Genomic DNA, 17551 nt, shown 5'->3' on the forward strand with positions numbered 1-17551 from the left:
GGTGTATATATCTGTCACACACACACACACACACACCACACACACACACACACACACACCACACACACCACACACACCACACAGTCGGCGTTCTGGGTGAGCCTCTTCAGTGTCAGAAGGGAGTTGTAGGGCTGCACAACCACGTCGCTCATCTCATCCTGGTTGGGGAACACAGAGTAGGTCTGCACCAGCTTCTTAGGATACCTAGGGATGAGAGAGAGAGGGGGGGGGGGAAGGGGGGGAAGTGAGAGAGAAAGGGAAATAAAGAGAGAAAGAGAGGGGGAGAGGGAGAGAAAAAGTCACACCCCCGGCCAAAGAATAAGAGCAAACATACTGCTTGTTGATCTTAAACTAGCATTTCAAATGGATGTACCGTGTGTATGTGTGTGTAGTTCAATATTCACACCTGTCATTTAGCCTCTCCAAAAGGTAACTTCCAAGTCCGGAGCCAGTTCCCCCAGCAATGGAATGACACAGGACAAACCCCTATTACAACAGGGGGGGAAAAACCTATTAATGTACAGTTTAATAGCTCCAGCTGGGTGCCACATCATGCGTGTGTGAGCCAGCCGTTTTTTTCCTCTTTTACAGCACGGAGGTGGCAGGGGAGCCCCACCCCACAAACAGGCTATCTCTCCCCTAGACGGGCTTGTAATGCCTGCCCTCTTCTCCAGGCCAGCTATTATCACCACACACCCTGCCTGCCACACCCTGCCTGCCACACCCTGCCTGCCACACCCTGCCTGCCACACCCTGCCTGCCACACCCTGCCCACACACAGTTCCGCCACCCCGCTTCTCTCCCCACACACACTAAATAATAATGTTGGGTAATGGCAAGAACAGGCAACAGAAATTGTATAGACCTCAGGCAGGAAACCGAACTGTTGTTTCAAGGAAAGCGACTGGCAGAAGGATTTTTTTGTCTAGAAATAACAAGTTCCTCATTCTATAATGAACGATAAAATACTTCCCACCACAGCAGAACTGCTGGGTATGTGCTACACACACACACACCCCAAATGTGTGTACTTGCAACACCACACCCCTCCCTAAAACCCCTACAACATTAAAAGGACCAATCAGGGATTGAGAAGACAGAGCAGGCTTGCCTCCAAACTGTCACTGCCGTCAGCCTCTCGGTCGATGATGTCAAATATTTCTTCATGGATTTTCTCACCCTGCAAAAGACCAACACTTAATTTGACATGACACTGACATTGTAGTTTATATTGTGTAAATACAATCTGCACTCTGCAAATGCAAAGACTTCAACAACAAAAAAGCACCTCAAAGTGAAGGACAAACAAGTATATCCTCTTGGTAATAATCATCCCCACTATGATGTATTACATTACTAGTCATTTACATTAGGATCTGTGCTCATCATGAAGTCACCTGTGAGAAGCCGCTGGCCCAGTTGTTCCCGGCTCCTCCTCCATGCTCAGACAGGTAGATGTTCTCCGGGTTGTACAGGTTAGCATATGGAGAGTTGAGGATGGAGTGGATCACTCTGGGCTCCAGATCCAATAGCACGGCACGTGGGATGTAGTGTTCATCATCAGCCTATCAGTTAAATTAGAGTGGTTAGGATGTATGTTTCTATAAGACGCAAATCCATAATGATTAGCGTAGTTCAACCGTTGAATGGTCCTTCAAATATGTGCAGCTGATGTATGTAATACAACTGCGCCATCCGGTGGATTTGTATATAGTACAGTCGCCTACACTACCAGCACTTTCCCTAGAGGTTTGTACCATATTAGCTTTGGGAAGACATCTCAGATTGGTAGTTGCTACAGCACATTGTTTGCTGTTGTCAAAACAACGCTAGATTAGTTATTATAACTGGCTAGCTCGAGATCGCTACCTCGTCCTCATTGGCACTGGAGCAGTGTCACGCACTGTGTGCACTGACTGAAATGTTCCGTTGTGGTTATCAGTAGTAGCTAACATTAGCTGTCTACCTACCTGATAGAAAAATACGTCTTTTCTGTCAGTGCCTTCAGTCGCAAATTCTTCCACAATGCCCTCCGGACTGATACCATGTTCTGCACATAGTTGCTTCCAAAACTCAAAACCAACTGCAAGAGAAAACAACACGTTATCTAGCAAAATTAGAACTATCCAGCTAACAAGTTAGACACATGAGCAGTAACCTAGTACTAGTAGCCAGTTAGCCAAACAGCTGAGTAACGTAAACCAAAGCTAGCAGTAGCAAGACATGGCCTTACTTTGGTTTCCACATTGCCCAAGTTGAAGTGTTATAATTTCTCGTGGCATGTTGCCCTTTACACTGATCGTCCTCGAAATAGAAAGACGCAACTATCCACCCCTTCCCTGGTTTGCTTCCCGCTTGGTAACAACACAAATGCTGCAGTACAGTCACCAACGACTAATGGCAAACCGGAAGCGCACCACGCGCGAACTGAGATTCGCATGTTTGGAGTTCACAATTGCGCCAGATTTGTGCAGCGGCTTCTATAAAACTACCACTCGAATATTTATATCCTGTAAGCGTTCATGCATATCTTAAAATGACTGTTAATTACTGACGAAATTAACGTGCAATTTTTTTTTCAATTTGTAGAGGCGTTTTTTATATTTGAATTACATGGTGACGCAATGTTTGCATTGCCATGTTAGATAGATTCACATAATCAATTAAAGAAAATGGCCTTAAGTAATATAAGTAAGCCTAGTCAATACAATAGTGTTTATTAATCCATGAAATGATCCATGACTTGTAGCTAAAGCCGCTAAAAAAGGTAAAGTAACTGTTCAATTTAAGAGTGCACTCATATCGCATTAATTTAGTCGTTCTTACAACACGGACTGCCCCGCATCGATGCGAGCAGACGTTGGAGTTTGATTCTTCAGCACCAGACGCCGGCCACATGACAACCAATTACCAGATTATACTAAAACGAGTCGACCTAGCCTTGGAGAAAAAATAGTGTAACATTAGGGAGCCAGCTGTCTGAAGTGACGCCATATTGTCAACACACAGCACAATCATTTTCTTCAACCATGACCAAGTAGCCAAGTAGCTGTCAACTCATTTGACAAATTGGTAAGATTTTGCTGAATGTAAGGGTTGTATCCTAACTTTAAGATTGATATGAGGTAAAAAGCAGACTTTAATAGCTTGGACATGATCATTGACATTGACTTGGCTTAACGATACCATGCACGGTTTGCAAATAACAGCTAATAGCAAGCTAGCTTGTGCAGTGTTGTTGAAGACAGCTAGCTAGCTATCTTGTATGACCGACAACCTATATTTTTTACAGGCTTCATTTTTATCAACGTGAGACGCTAAAATGGCGCACACAGGTGGTGCAGGAGATGGAACCAAGGGAGAATGTTCAGTAAAGCAGGGTTCGAGTAATACTGGATTGCGGAGTCGACCGTATTCCAGCGAAAGAGATAACCAGGTGCGGCTTGTCAAAGCTTCACTGCAACAGAGGTTGGGGCCGTTCGAGCCTATGCTGACCTACCTGCAGTCCGTCCTGGTGTGGGAAAGACCAGTTCAAAGCGTTTTACTGTTCGCAGTGGTCAACATTGTGTTTTGGTGAGTTATTGACTGCTGTTATATTATGTCAGAAATGTTTGTAGAACGGTAAAGCATAATGTGTCTACCGCTGCCCGTAGATGCTTGGTACAGAAACGTTTTAATTCTATGTAGATACCTTCGCATTCTATGGAGATGCCCTTAATCTTCATTTTAGTAAAATGTATGTCCTAATTGTTTGTTGAATAGGTTTACTAATCCCCATTTGCCAGAATACTTAATTGGACATGACAGCCCATGCATAATTCACAAACAATGAATGCCACCTATGACTGCAGCACATCAAGGGGTTGTTCATAATAAACTATGCCAAAGACAGTGTAGCGTCTTGACTGCCTTGCTTCAGCTAATTGATGATTATTTACAGGCACAGACAGGGCAACACTCAGATTGCATGTTCCAATACATTCCAATTAATTAAACTCAGGAATATTATTGACTTCTGACAGGCAGGTCAATACTATCCTGCACTTGCCATACAAACAGAATCATAATCTTCCTACTGGAACCTTCATCACGTCACGTGATGACATCACGTCACTATAGCTCCCCAGCATTTGTAAGATGTGGGACAACCTTGTAAATTCCTTTAACTGACTCCTTAGTGACCATTTGTGTGTTGTGTTTGGCGGTGCAGTGTTTGGCGGTGCAGTGGTTGACCTGAAGCCGGAGGGAAAGAGAGTGAGGGAGAGAGAGAGACAGACATGGAGAGAGAGGGAGAGAGAGACAGACATGGAGAGAGAGGGAGAGAGAGACAGACATGGAGAGAGAGGGAGGGAGAGAGAGAGACAGACATGGAGAGAGACAGACATGGAGAGAGAGGGAGAGAGAGACAGACATGGAGAGAGAGGGAGAGAGAGACAGGAAGGGAGAGAGAGAGAGAGTCAGTTCATCCTGTTCAGGCATGCAGCCTTTATTCGATTAGTCCACTAAGCATTTCAGCCCCTCAGTTTTCTCTCCCCTTTACTTGTGCTTCAGTACACACACAGTAGACAAGTATCTGCCAAAAGAGTCCTGTGTGTCCCACGCACGTTGGATCAGGATTGTAGTATTGGGAAGGTGTCTGTCAAGTACCTGTCAAGTACTGGTCAACAAATACAATTTGAGCTTGTCTAACCTGTAATGTAGTGATTAACCGGCAGACATGCATGGCTTTGTGTAGCTTTAGCCTAACAGTCTCTAACCATGTAAAACATAATCCTTGGGCATTAGGGCAACAATTAGCCGTTCAATAAATCCTTTTCAAAATAATCACAAACGAGCCTGCATCACGTTGGTCAAATTTTTTGTAGGAGTTGTGAAAGGAAAATGAAACTGATGAGGCTGTTGTTATCATAGTGCACACTACAAGACAAACACACTCAGTCCTTCACATAGAGATACAGAATGACACACAACTCAGGTTTTGTTTCGTTTTTCCGCCTAACTGCCAACTGCATAACCGTCCACAAAGGGTGTTCCTGACACCTAGACAATGGTGGACGACAGCTGTGTTTTCCATTGAATCCTGAGTAGCGGTTTGCCTTAACAAGTGGGCCACTATCTATCACCTGCTGCTAGCCTCTAAATCATCTTTTATGGAGTCATTTCATTTGAGACGTCCTTTACAAATGCTGTTGTCTCTCTTCCAGGTTCTTTGCCCTGTCCTCGCTGCGTGTGGTCTTCCTGCTGGCCTCTGGCCTGGTGGTGGCTGTCTGTGTGGATGTCTGGAGGAATAAGATCTGGCCTGAGATCAGAGGTGGTGTGAAAGAGTATTATAAGTGATTTAAGTACACTGTATTATGCGGCCGAATATATGTAAAGCTTTGGCACATGATGCACTTCATAGTCTTGTCTAGGAATGATTGCTGTTCATTAAATTAACTACGGTGGTGATGATCTGGTTACTACTGTAAGGTACTAACTGTCTGCTGCCTCTTTGTCAAGCTAATCGTTTTCTTTTCTCCCGCAGTCAAAAAACAAGATGAATCTGAAAATGAAAGGTATGTATTTAAAGAATTCCCATTCTCAATTCAGGCTGTTTCCAGAGGTTTGATGTAGTTGTTGTTGTTGTTGTTGTTGTGTTCAGCTGGGGCCTGGTGCAGCCCGGCGTCGTCAGTGTCCCTGAGCTCTGCCATCACATGGCTGAGGTTTGGGTCTCCGGAATGGCTTTCTCTTCAAGCGTTGTGCTGTTCAAGCAACGTAACCCTGCAAAGGTGAGGCTCGGCGACCCGTGTGATCTTTGCACTCCTGTGTCCTGGCCTGCTTCAGTCCTCATTATCTGACGCCACGGCATGTTCGACCCGCCAAACAAATCGATGATCCCGTCTGTTTACGAGTACAGTGAAGTTCTTCTGTCTGATCTCTCGCTCTTTGTCTGCTTGGTCCTGTGTGGTGCTCAGTTCTGTTTCCTGACCTGCGGTGTCTTCTCCTGTCTGGCCTTTGTGGGACGTTACATCCCCGGACTGGTGCTTTCTTACTCTGCCGGTGAGTACAGACCAGAGCCCAGAGCCACCTGTTCCTAACCCGAGCCCTACTCAGAGCTCCCATGCAGCATGGAAACTCAGTCTGACTCCCTGTATTAAAAAATGCATAGGGTGGTTAAACTAGATCTGTGGGGGCCCTGGTACCAGGGCCCAGTCTGTGAGGTGATTACAGTCAGGGAGGGAGGGTGAGCAAGTTAAGGAGGTCAGACAGCGAGAGAGAGAGAGAGATAGGCAGAGAGAGAGAGAGACAGGCAGAGAGAGAGAGACAGGCAAAGAGAGAGAGACAGGCAGAGAGAGAGACGGGCAGAGAGAGGGGGGGAGAGAGGGAGAGTGCTGGCTAATCTCCTTACTTCTAGTCGGGCGAGTGAGCCAGGGAGGGAAGCCCTTTCAGGTGTATTGACATGACGTGCGCAGCACTCAACAGCAGCTCGTACACGACCCGAGCAGCCTCGCCTCTCTTGTCTTCCTCTGCACTGAACGGTGTAGTCATGGGCATGAGTTCAAACTGTATGCCCACACGACCAACAAACGATGCTATTCCCTACGCTGGTTACAGTATGACACGGAAGACTCTGTGTCAGTTGATTCCACTGTTGAGGGGGGTTCCGCTCTGCTGTGTTGCGTTGTAGTAATGAGTTCCTCTCCCTGTCCGCCCGCAGTGCTGGCTGTGCTGCTGGCCCCTCTGGCAGCCTATCACAGGGTCGTGCAGCGTTTGTGTGTGAAGCTGGAGCCAGTCCTGCAGCGGCTGGACTTCAGCGTCAGCGGCTACATGATGTCAAAGCCCATCGACAATCAGTGTGGGTACAAACCTGGACGTCTGTGTCGATAAAGTTTTGTGTGTCACTGTAGCCAGTCGTCGTCTTTGAACAAACGGACGTTCCTTTTCCGTGCTCTTGAGGAAAGGCCTACAGACCTGTGTATGTCTTGCCGGTTTGGTATTGTGCAGTGTAATCTCCCATCAGATACCATATGACCCTACATTCTGGCATGTCGGCCTGGGAGCAGTGGCAACTTAATCTCTCCTTGCCCTGCCAGAGTGACTCATGGGAATAGCTGTGCTGGTGCCTCAGTGGCGCTAACCTTAAACTTGTCTGGGTGTGTTTGGTTTGCAGTCCTACGCAAGTCCATCCGCAGTGCAGCCTCAGGGGACGCCAGTGACAGCGAAGAGGAGCTGGCTGCCTTCTGCCCTACTGTAATTCACCTGCTTTATATTACACTCTGCGAACTCAAGAACTGTAGTCACTGTTTCGAAGGTTTCCTTTAACTGTTTGATGGAGTGATGGCTGTGAGTTTCCTAGTCCCTAATCCCTTTTAGAGATTGAAGTAGCAATACCTCTGAGTTGGAGCCAAGTGGAGGATTGTGTAGAAATGAAGATGTTTAAGCGGCTGTGTGTGTGTTGTCCGTTTCAGTTTGACGATGCTGTAGCGGCCAAAGAACTGGCGCTGACCGACTCTGAGCATTCGGACGCTGAGGTCTCCTACACAGACAACGGGACCTTCAACCTGTCCCGCGGCCAGACCCCGCTCACCGAGGGCTCAGAGGGTGAGACGCACACACACACACGGGACCTTTCTCCCTGGAACCCCAACGTTTGACATGGCCCCTTGCTGGCTAACGTAACACAAACACCCACTCTCTTAACCCTCCGATCCTCAGACCTGGACAGACACAGTGACGCAGAGGAGTCTTTTGCCCGAGATCTCCATGACTTCCCCTCGATCAACCCAGACGCCACCCTGATGGAGGATGACGACGACACCAGCATCGGCCTGCCCAGTCTGGGCATGGCCGGTGCCCGAGGGGCCCTGCTGGATCTGGACGCCCATCTGGACTCCGACCAGGAGGACCTGGACGCCGAACTGTCCCTCAGCGGCCTGCCTCCGGCCTCCACCTTCGCAGACGACCTTGCTGGGGTCATAGCGAGCAACATGATCCAGGCAGCGCTGGCCGGAGCCCTGCAGCCTCGCCCTCCTGCTACTCGGCGCAGAGAGGGCCAGCCCAGAGCTGCGGCCCAGCGGGGCCACCGCAAGCAGTCGAGCGCTGAGCTGGACACGGACTGGGATGTGGAGGACTTTGAAATGCTGGATCAGTCTGAGCTGAACCAGATGGATCCGTTGGGGGGTGCAGGAGGAGGACGGGGAGGAGGGCAGGGTGGGGGTCAGCAGATGAACCAGGGCTCCAGCTTCTTGTCCAATCTACTGGGGAAGCCACAGTGAGCTGTGTGCGTGTGAGAGTAGCACCTTTACGTACGCGCGTGTGTGTGTGTGTGTGTGTGTGTGTGTGTGTGTGTGTGTGTGTGTGTGTGTGTGTGTGTGTGTGTGTGTGTGTGTGTGTGTGTGTGTGTGTGTGTGTGTGTGTGTGTGTGTGTGGTAGGGGGGAGAGAGAGATTATAGATTCTAGCAATCAGACTTCTGATTCAGTTGATATCACTGTGAAGTACCTCTAATTTCTTTGTTTTTATATGTGTACGGCCTAAGTCTTTATCTATAGCCACCTTCATCCTGATAACCCTTGTTTTGTAGGCTGAGCAATATGAAATATTGTCAAAAAGTATTGTCCACCAGCATTCATGAAATGTATACATCACCTTGAATCATTTTTTTAATAGGAAGCATAATTACTTATTTCACATCTCGTAAAGAAACATGACTTAATTCAATGTTTCTAACTACAAACCCAGACCAGCATCATAAACCAGCATTACTGAACTATTCACCAAATGTGTCGTGACTACTCCCATGTAAGTAATAAATTACTTGGATGACCACTCTCAAGAACAAAACCATTAGTCTTCATCTCCTTTTTTCTGTCCGGCGGCCAAAACACACAGGGCTTTTGAATTTGGGACCAAAATATCACATTCCTGTTGTTTAGTAGTTTAGGTGTTAAGCTAAAGTGTTCTAGCAATATCTGTGTAGTAGTTTAGGTGTGTTGTATGATTGAGAAACACCATAGATTCAGCAGTGTGGGGGTTTGTATACTGCTGGGAAAAGAATGGGATATTCCCCAAAAGCTCCTTGGATTAACTCACTTGATTTTATTTTCTGACAGAAACCGTCATTTTTCTTTGCCTCCACAGCTTGTCTCCTCCTCTCTCCATGTGTTGGTTTGACTTGCTTCTTGCCCCGGGTTGCTTAACCACTCAAACAATCTGTTGAACTTTAGACATTGTTTATGAAATCATGCTGCATGTATCACATTTATAAAATGTTTTATGTTTATTATGTAAATGTTTTATAAAATGTTTAGAAAACATCAGGAAGCCATGTTTACATTGATTGGTGAAAACAATGCTGGTATACAAAACTCTACTTGATAGCCTTCCTAAAAGTGCAGATATGTTCAAGATGAAACATGCTCGTCTTTCACGTTTAGTTTGCAGGATATTATTCGGTTCTTTGTGCAGGTTTAACTGAGTTTGCTGTGATGGACAGACAAAACGCTCCTCCATATTCTGATGTTATATTTTCATGAGAAAAGTGCGAACAAGAATCATTCAACAGGTGACATTAGGGCTTGCTAAAATAGCTGTAACAAAGTGAAAGCTGACTTTTATTGAAAAGAAAAATTGCTCAATTACATTATTTGTGTTGTTGTATAGAGAACGTTGACTGTAGGATATTTACTTACAATAGGTAGAACTGCTGGCTACCCCTTTAAATGGAGTTGGCCCAAATCAACCAACAAGGCTATTATTTTTTTAAGATTGAATTTGGATGGATTTTAAATAGTTTTCCTTGGATTGGAGTTTGTGTAAACACGATGTCACTCCATGAACAGGGCCTGTTTCCTCAAATTTAGTATTCAAATGCCATATGACGGTAGTGTATTTTCCTCTGTAATTGGTTTTGATATGTTTTGATGTGCAAATCGTATTAAATAAACAGGTCTGATTGTATATTGGGTTTGACATATTTTAAGTTTGCCGTCATTTTTTATTTGTTAATGGTTTTATTGTCCGTTCCTTTATTTTAAGAATGAATCCTGGTTGATTCGTCTCCCTTGACCTGTTGGCACAAATGTTGCGCAGAATGGAAGGTGTTGAACACAGACTTTTGTTTTGGTAATTACGTCAACTAGGCGTTTCTTCACGTTGGCGCGCGGAAAGTACAAACCAATGGTACAAACAGCTAGTAGTAGCTAGCTGTAAAAGCACATTCTTGGAGCTGAAAGTTACTCGTCCTTATTATACCCACTCATACACCAAAACAATGAGCAAAAAAGATAACGTAGGTATGTAAATGGAATTAAAGACGCCATCATCTACTACAAGACTGGTACAGTAATGGATCTAGCCAAGATAGTATTGTCATTAGATAATTGACACTACGATACCAATGACGTTGAAATCAGGTAGCCAGCTAGCTAGCTATCGTGCACTGGAGAAGGTAAATGTCTGAATTGACAGGTATTTCTATTCAATTGTGTTTGTTACTCAGGTATGGCCCTCATTCTTGACTATTTAAATGAAAAGAATCGCCCGTACAGTGCCCAAGATGTATTCGGCAACTTGCAAAAGCAGCATGGACTAGGAAAGACGGTGCGTACATATCGTTGCCCAGTGTCAACATAGTAATCCGAAGCACAGGTGGCTTGATACAAAAATCACAAAATACTTCTCCTTATAGGCAGTGGTTAAAGCCTTGGAACAGTTGGCTCAAGAGGGTAAAATCAAAGAGAAGATATATGGCAAGCAAAAGATCTATTTTGCAGATCAAGTGAGTCACCGATTACGAGACAATAAGGGCGACAAGATCAAATATTCATAGTAAATGAGCAACTAGTTGACCACAATACCCACAGTATTTTTTTGTTGTCGTCAATACTTGCATGCCATATCCCAATGTTTAATGACCAGAGAGGTAACTTGTCACATTACACCTCCAGGCCCAGTTTACAGAGGTGAGTGAAGCAGACCTGAAAGCCATGGACTCACAGGTGTCTGAGCTCAGCACCAAGGTGCAGGCTGTCACTCAAGACTGCAGACAGCTCGAAACAGGTGGGCAGGATTGGATCCAAACAAATACACACAGCAGTTCATACATTTACACAAGATCCATGTTGATTCCATGTCACTAATATATCACATTATTGTTTTGTGATCACAGATCTCAAGCAGCTCAACAGTTCACTAACTACAGCAGATATGATGTCAGAGATACAGCAACTCAAAGCTGAGTGTTCAGGGTATCGCGAACGCCTGGAAAAAATCAAATCAGCCACAAATCACATCACTCCAGAAGAGAAAGAGAAGGTGGCACCATTCATATTTGACAGTGTGACATGTTTTTAATGTGCCGTTTATTACAAGATGTAGGACTTCTTTATTATTTTATTATTCATGTTTTTATTTCACTTATATTTCTCCTCAGGTTTACAAAGACAGGAATCTCTATGTGAAAGAATGGAAAAAGAGAAAAAGACTGGTGACATATTGTCTTACCTATTTGAGCATGTGTATCACTTAAAAGAAACACCGACTGATAAGATTTTGCATCCTCTGTACTCGTCCTCTCTTCTAACAGCAATGTGTTCTGATTGAGAGGCAAGAAGATGTAAGGGATTTAAGGAACATGTATGTGATTGAACAACTTACCCTGCTCTTTGCCTCTGCCAGGCATCCGACATGATTTCTGCCATCTTAGAGGGGTACCCTAAGAGCAAGAAGCAGTTCCTGGCAAGTATTCAGACCACTCAGAAATAGACCAACATATTTTTAGTCTTAAAGACTTTTCTAGAATTGTTTTTTTTTATGTTGTGTGTTTTACATGAAGTCTTCTGTATTTTCAGGAAGAAGCTGGCGTCGAGACTGATGAGGACTGCAAGGTGGCTGTGCCAAATACATGACAGAATATGGATGTTTCTCGTTGCTCCAGTTTCTTTGATGTCGCTCATTAGAAAGTCATATTTATTTGGTGTTTTGAAGGTGACTCATCAGTGTATATACCTTTTGTTTGTTTCCTGAAGATGTTTAGCGAAAGTATGATTTGTAATAAAGTTTCTATAAACAAAAATCAGGGTTCCCGCGGGGTTTTAGAGAGTCAAAAAAGGTTTTACCCTCATTCATTTCCGGAAAAGCGGTCCGCAGAAGTTATTACAAAGAGCAAAAAAGTATTGAGTGGAAGCCTACAAAGCAGAGCTAGAGTCCAGGGTTCAAATTACGGGGGGGGCTTGGTAAAAACAACAGTTCGGGGGGGTCCATACATTTATATATTGTGTTACCTGTAATCGTAAATATTACTTTACGCCCTGGGGAGAAGCTGACCCCCTGATTATCATTGTATAATTTGCACTCTGTTTCAAACTAAAGATAATCTTCCTGAGATTAACAAGCGTTTGGCTGAGAGGAGAGATTATATTTATGAAACTGTGTGAAGGTGAAGTCCTACATATCACATGACCACAATGTAACTTTCAAGTTAAAATAAACAATTTAAAATGTGAACCAGGCTGTTGCGGTACTGCCCCAGCATGTCTGAAAGAGCATGCACACTAACCCAGTGAGCTAACAGGGGAGCCCTGCTTTCTTCTGGTTTTCTGACACTCCAAGTCTGCAGGTTGTTACAACTAGATAGTTCAATGTGAAATATAAATGTTGAGTAGAGATTGTTATGATTTCTGATAGCTCAGTGGTTAAGGATTTTGGCTACTGTGTGAGGGGTCCTGTGTTCAAGTCTGGCTGAGGGATCTTCTTACAGCCTAGTTTTTGCTCTTTGACTTAAAAATAAAACTTGACTTATAAATAAAATAGATCAAAGGTATTTTTAGACTCTATGTTAAGCCTTTCTTGGTGGGACAGTTGGGTACCTGGAAAGACAGTTGGGAGAGGGGATCTGGACAGTCGGGGAGTGCGCTGCGGTTACAGGGATCTGGGCCCATGGATGTGTTTGGCACTATGCTCTGTGCTGGTTTTGTACCCAGGTTGTTGTAGTGTAGGCCCTTGTTCTCAACCCACTACACCACGGGATCCCCCTTTTATATACTTGGAAATAACATATATATTTCTTAACAGATATCAGTTAAATGAATTATCAATTGGTTTAAGTGAGATTTGAACCACGGGTACCGTGTTTCGCAGTAGACTCAATGGTACACATGCTTACCCACTGAGCCACAGAGGTTTCCTGCAGAGATACTTACTACAAGACGGTGTAATTGCCCTTATGACACTACTAAATGCCAAAGGACAGATCAAAGGACACAGGTCTTAAATTTGACTTACTGAAACCTGCAACAACCCTGTATATATATACTTTGAGCATTGTTTATTTCGCTATTCAAAATCATTCATACAAAAATAGCTCAATTTCTTTTATTTGTGCATAGAACATAGTAACAACATTAGACCTGATTTATTCATACCTTGATAATAATCACCACACAACAACAGAATCATCCCTTTTTAAAGACTTAAGTTCACAAATGGACCATTCACAGTTGCTTGGTTGGCCAACATGGTCCTATCAGGTTTGGTACAAAGTATCTTTAACACAGATCAAATTATTATTTTTGCTACATTCTTCAATGTTTGAGTTCAGTTTTTATATTATCCTATTGAAAACTACAAACTGAAATTGTACAATGTATCTGCTAATGCAGATATAATGGCAATTTCATCACATCATGTTGTATTTGTGTTATGAAAAGAATGAAAAGTTGTAATTGAGGTCTATATTTAAAAATGTACAACATCGATAACAGCAATCACATTTGTGACAAACGAAACATTCAAATAATTGTGTCCACTTTTTAATTGAATTTGGACTGAGGTTGACGTTTTCGGTTAGCTATTACTATGATAGTTTGATACAGAAAGTAAATATCAAGTTCTAATCAATGTCAAAGGCACTTTCATAAAGGACACCTGAATCTGAACTACACTCCACGTAACAAAAACTTGCACATTTTAGATTTAAAATTCAGCAGTCAGCAAAGATGGCTTATTCCTGAAAATGTCTTTAAAAATTATTCAGCTTTGTTGTCTAAAATATGAACTCTTGTAACCCAAAAGGGAACTAAAGGCTAACAAAATATGGGAACAGTTTAGCATGTTTTAAATTTTAAAATCACAGAGTAAAAATATTTTTCATACAAAAGGACTTGTCTTCTTTGAAACTCTAACACCTGCACATAGTAGTTTACACACGAGACAACACATTCCACACATGAACCTTAGAGTATTATGGACAAGAACAAATGCAACTCATACTTTTAAAGTGTTCTACAAGTTGAACTGCATCCATGCCATAGTCTGGAGAAACCAATTACAAATAAAACATGGATCTGGACCAAAGACTTGCGCTCATAATGAACACTGAAAATGCACATCTAATATGTGTTCCACACGGCCAGACTTACCCATTCAGATTTCTGTCAATTATTACAGAGATGATTTTCTATTGATTCACAAACTTAACAGAAAATTGCTTAGTCACAAACAATAATAATGATTTTCCTTGTGCGAGAACACCAGTCTAAGAAACCCACAAACCTTAGATGAGTAAAGGTATGGGCCTTCCACAGAACAGACCATTCATAGACTAAATGACTGACATCACAGGACAAGAGCTGCCGATCTCTGCTTCAATAGAGTTGACAGTGACTTAAATATGTGAATATTATAGAGGCTTACAAGGGAGAAGGGAAACTGATGCTACCGGTTTCTCTTTCCCACACCGTGAGGGGACAGAGCTGGGCCCTGCCCCTGGCTCAGTCTCTGACAACATCCCAGTCCTGAAGCTGTGCTGTGTCGGCTTCAGTACAACTGTCCATTTAGCTGTCGAAGCACTCCCACCACAAAGTCTCTCAGAATCTGGTCAAGGACAGAACACAAACATGGATCCACATCAGCACACCTTACGACACTATTGCTCTCCATTCATATCAATGCTGGCTCTGTGCAGAAGTACAACTCCAATACGAGCAATGACCACCAACGACATGCACAGGGAAAACATGTTCTTAACCGTGAGCATTTCACCGCATGAGTGCTGTATGCGCGTTACCTGGGGTTTGCAGTACTCCTCGATCCAGCTAAAGGTGCAGGCAGAGAGCTCCTGGAAGCTGCTCACAGACACAGAGCTGCTGAACGACTGGAACAGCGAGTCCATGATGCTCTGGAAGATGCTGAACTTGATCTGGTCCGACACCTGCTCTTCACCCTGCTGGGGGTTGTTCTGGTGAGCTTTCACTATGTGCTCATAGTTCCTGCAACACACCCGGAGCTTCAAGCAACATCTACCACACCACTCTCACCACAGAACAATTGCGACGAGTGTACTATATTCTTACGATATACCAACATGTAAATATAGTGTAGTAAATATGATGAGTAAATGGTCTATGACTGTATTAAAACAGGGCAGAGACCAGTGTCACGTCTTACGTTTTCATGATCTTCAGCGCCATCACTTCCTTCCTCAGCGTGGACACTTCCTCCTCCTGCTTCTTCTTCTCCTTGTGCAGAAACTGTATGTAGTCAATCGCTACAGGGGACACAGAACCACACAGTCAGGGATTTCTTGCCTCTTCAAAAACATTACAGCCAAAGGGTGGTTCCCACACCGAGAATATCATTTACACTCCTCCTTGGCATCAAAAGTCTTGACATGTCAAAAAAGTCTAATGGCGTTTTTCACTGATATTGATTAAGCTCTTTAAAACCCAGTATCTGTGTGGCATCTTCTGGATGACCTTACAATACAGGAAGAACAAAACAGAGGGATCAGAGGGATCAGTATGTCGGAGATCGACTTACTTTTTTGCAGGACCGTGGCTTTGCTGATCTTTTGTGTCCCCAAGTCAGACTGCTGCTGACAGGTAGGCACTATTGACTGGAGATCATCATACCCTTTCTGGGAGTCAAACACAGACATTTAGGGCAGGTTATAACCAACGAAAACCCCAAAAGGAACAGCCCCTTCTTGTGTCCAGTCCCTCTGTGTCAAGCCCAACCTTGATGGCGTCTCTGCGTTTCTGTTCCGCCTGCGTGTGTGCCTGCCTGCGCCGATCTTTATATGACTCCTTAAATGTGGTCTCGTGTCTGTAGTCACTGTCTTCATCATCTGATAAGAGAGGGAGAGGGAGAAAGGGCGAGAGATGGCGGTTGTTAATTCTGAGCTGCAAAGATGGTCTCATCTTTACAAGAAACATCTTATCGCTGTGGTAGCATGACAACGAGCAAATGGAATTGGGTTACCTGGAAAGGCATGGATGTGACAGTACAATAAGGCTTTTTTGAAGGGTTTAGACTAACAAATGTTTAAAAACAGCCCGAACAATCATTTTGAATTATAGTGCTAGGATACCTGTATTTGGCACAGAGGAGGCACTTGTTGAACCAATGCTGTTTGCCCTGGAAACGAGGGAACCTTTTCTTGCATTCTCTAAGAAATCTAAAAAAAGGAACATTTAAGGAGACATAATTACGACTGTGTCATACGCATTTTACCTTTTTGGAATAGTTGGGTAATCATCACCACATACAATCCCTAAACACACACATTGTATCAGGATTCAATGACAGCACGCACGTGTAAACACAAAGAACTGCGTTAAAACTAAGGTTGGCCACTTACTGTGTTCAAATCCGTTGTCACTGAAAGCCCCGTCCGTCTGGTCAGCCATAACAAGTAAAGTAACAGCCAAAGTTGTAAAGATGAGAGAGGATACACAAGTAGAGAGGATGAGGGGTTGGGTTCACATGAGGTTAATAGAATGAAGTCTATGCACTTGTCTACAATGTGCGCATCAACAGCTAGTCAGCTACGAGTCAACTAGGTTACTAGTCAGACTTGCTGGACTTGCTTTTTGTTTATAACAATATGGGCGGGGGCAGACTTGGAACATCAATGATGTCAATGCCCCCCCCTCCACCTAAGGTCTTCTGGCACTAATGATGTGGACCTACACGTAACACATTACTTAACGAAAGTGGCTTGTCTTCAGCCCTCAACAAACATGGAGTAAAGACGTTCACCAGCGATCAAATTTGATCATAACAACACCATACTATGTGGTTAGCATTGTTAGCAACCACTGACTAGCTAACGAGCTCAGTCAGATAACACTAGCTAATTAAACTGGGGATTACATTTGATATCCAAATGTCACATAACACTGTTGTTGCTGGCATCGTATTTTATGTTCAAATTAATTGCTTTTGTAGCAATCAAAAGAATTTCAGTTCAATAACTGTCTGCTCACTTTGTTCCAGTGATCCTCTGGCGACGTAGGATCCGTCATCTTGGAAAATGTAAACGGAGTTGGGCGGAAACAGTTACAGTTCTGAGCACAAAGAAAATGACGCCCTCTGCTGTAGCAATGTGTTGTTGACACATTTATATGTTTGTTTGGCCTTGTAGTTGGTTAAACGAGAATAACTTTTTACAGCTTTACCGTGCTTCTGTTTGGCAACAAATTAATTGACACGATGACATTACTCATCATGTAAAACATTGGAACAATCATTCCCAACTATTCAAGGGCTTGTCGCCGCAGTGTGGCGCTCCTG

The 17551-nt window shown here is 43.8% G+C and overlaps 4 protein-coding genes across 4 annotated transcripts in view; 2 read left to right on the forward strand and 2 right to left on the reverse strand.

Annotated features, from left to right (window-relative positions):
• The window catches only part of tubg1 (tubulin, gamma 1), a 6085-nt gene extending 3675 nt beyond the window's left edge, over positions 1–2410 (reverse strand). Inside the window, exons 1-6 of the mRNA XM_084678598.1 lie at positions 2234–2410; positions 1971–2083; positions 1398–1565; positions 1112–1180; positions 407–486; positions 78–204 (exon numbers count right to left, since the gene is read on the reverse strand). Coding sequence (XP_084534724.1) covers positions 78–204; positions 407–486; positions 1112–1180; positions 1398–1565; positions 1971–2083; positions 2234–2282 — 606 coding nt within the window. The 5' untranslated portion in view covers positions 2283–2410. The remainder of the gene's footprint in view (positions 1–77; positions 205–406; positions 487–1111; positions 1181–1397; positions 1566–1970; positions 2084–2233) is intronic.
• A 430-nt stretch (positions 2411–2840) lies between these two features.
• retreg3 (reticulophagy regulator family member 3) lies at positions 2841–9953 on the forward strand. The gene is made up of 10 exons (XM_084678827.1): positions 2841–3072; positions 3293–3573; positions 5205–5311; positions 5525–5555; positions 5642–5768; positions 5955–6039; positions 6698–6835; positions 7151–7230; positions 7449–7581; positions 7696–9953. Exons 2-10 carry the CDS (start codon positions 3323–3325, stop codon positions 8253–8255), a joined length of 1512 nt encoding a protein of 503 aa, XP_084534953.1. The 5' UTR covers positions 2841–3072; positions 3293–3322; the 3' UTR covers positions 8256–9953.
• A 164-nt stretch (positions 9954–10117) lies between these two features.
• Positions 10118–12053, forward strand: psmc3ip (PSMC3 interacting protein). The gene is made up of 8 exons (XM_084677981.1): positions 10118–10272; positions 10479–10579; positions 10668–10757; positions 10927–11038; positions 11148–11293; positions 11412–11465; positions 11657–11720; positions 11834–12053. Exons 1-8 carry the CDS (start codon positions 10251–10253, stop codon positions 11884–11886), a joined length of 642 nt encoding a protein of 213 aa, XP_084534107.1. The 5' UTR covers positions 10118–10250; the 3' UTR covers positions 11887–12053.
• Positions 12054–13336: 1283 nt separating this feature from the next.
• On the reverse strand, positions 13337–17349 carry mlx (MAX dimerization protein MLX). Its single transcript, XM_084676566.1, has 8 exons — positions 17245–17349; positions 16617–16653; positions 16347–16433; positions 15994–16103; positions 15797–15893; positions 15425–15524; positions 15045–15246; positions 13337–14851 (listed from the first exon to the last, which is right to left on the reverse strand). The coding sequence occupies exons 1-8, from the start codon at positions 17281–17283 to the stop codon at positions 14795–14797; spliced, it is 729 nt and encodes a 242-aa protein (XP_084532692.1). The 5' UTR covers positions 17284–17349; the 3' UTR covers positions 13337–14794.
• Positions 17350–17551: the final 202 nt, after the last annotated feature.

This window comes from Hypomesus nipponensis, chromosome 17 (genome assembly GCF_054491055.1).
Source record: "Hypomesus nipponensis isolate SF chromosome 17, ASM5449105v1, whole genome shotgun sequence".
Lineage (NCBI taxonomy): Eukaryota > Metazoa > Chordata > Actinopteri > Osmeriformes > Osmeridae > Hypomesus > Hypomesus nipponensis.

What these genes read in the sequence shown, in the direction of transcription:
- retreg3 (XM_084678827.1), top strand. Translation starts at nt 3,323, where the DNA reads ATGGCGCACACAGGTGGTGCAGGAGATGGAACCAAGGGAGAATGTTCA. An exon ending in GATGAATCTGAAAATGAAAG is followed by an intron (nt 5,556 to 5,641) that starts GTATGTATTTAA and finishes TGTTGTGTTCAG; the next exon opens with CTGGGGCCTGGTGCAGCCCG. An exon ending in GGTGCTTTCTTACTCTGCCG is followed by an intron (nt 6,040 to 6,697) that starts GTGAGTACAGAC and finishes GTCCGCCCGCAG; the next exon opens with TGCTGGCTGTGCTGCTGGCC.
- psmc3ip (XM_084677981.1), top strand. Translation starts at nt 10,251, where the DNA reads ATGAGCAAAAAAGATAACGTAG. An exon ending in CTCCAGAAGAGAAAGAGAAG is followed by an intron (nt 11,294 to 11,411) that starts GTGGCACCATTC and finishes ATTTCTCCTCAG; the next exon opens with GTTTACAAAGACAGGAATCT. An exon ending in GGAAAAAGAGAAAAAGACTG is followed by an intron (nt 11,466 to 11,656) that starts GTGACATATTGT and finishes TGCCTCTGCCAG; the next exon opens with GCATCCGACATGATTTCTGC.
- mlx (XM_084676566.1), bottom strand. Translation starts at nt 17,283, where the DNA reads ATGACGGATCCTACGTCGCCAGAGGATCACTGGAACAAA. An exon ending in AGCCACGGTCCTGCAAAAAA is followed by an intron (nt 15,525 to 15,796) that starts GTAAGTCGATCT and finishes TGTCCCCTGTAG; the next exon opens with CGATTGACTACATACAGTTT. An exon ending in AGGAGTACTGCAAACCCCAG is followed by an intron (nt 14,852 to 15,044) that starts GTAACGCGCATA and finishes GTCCTTGACCAG; the next exon opens with ATTCTGAGAGACTTTGTGGT.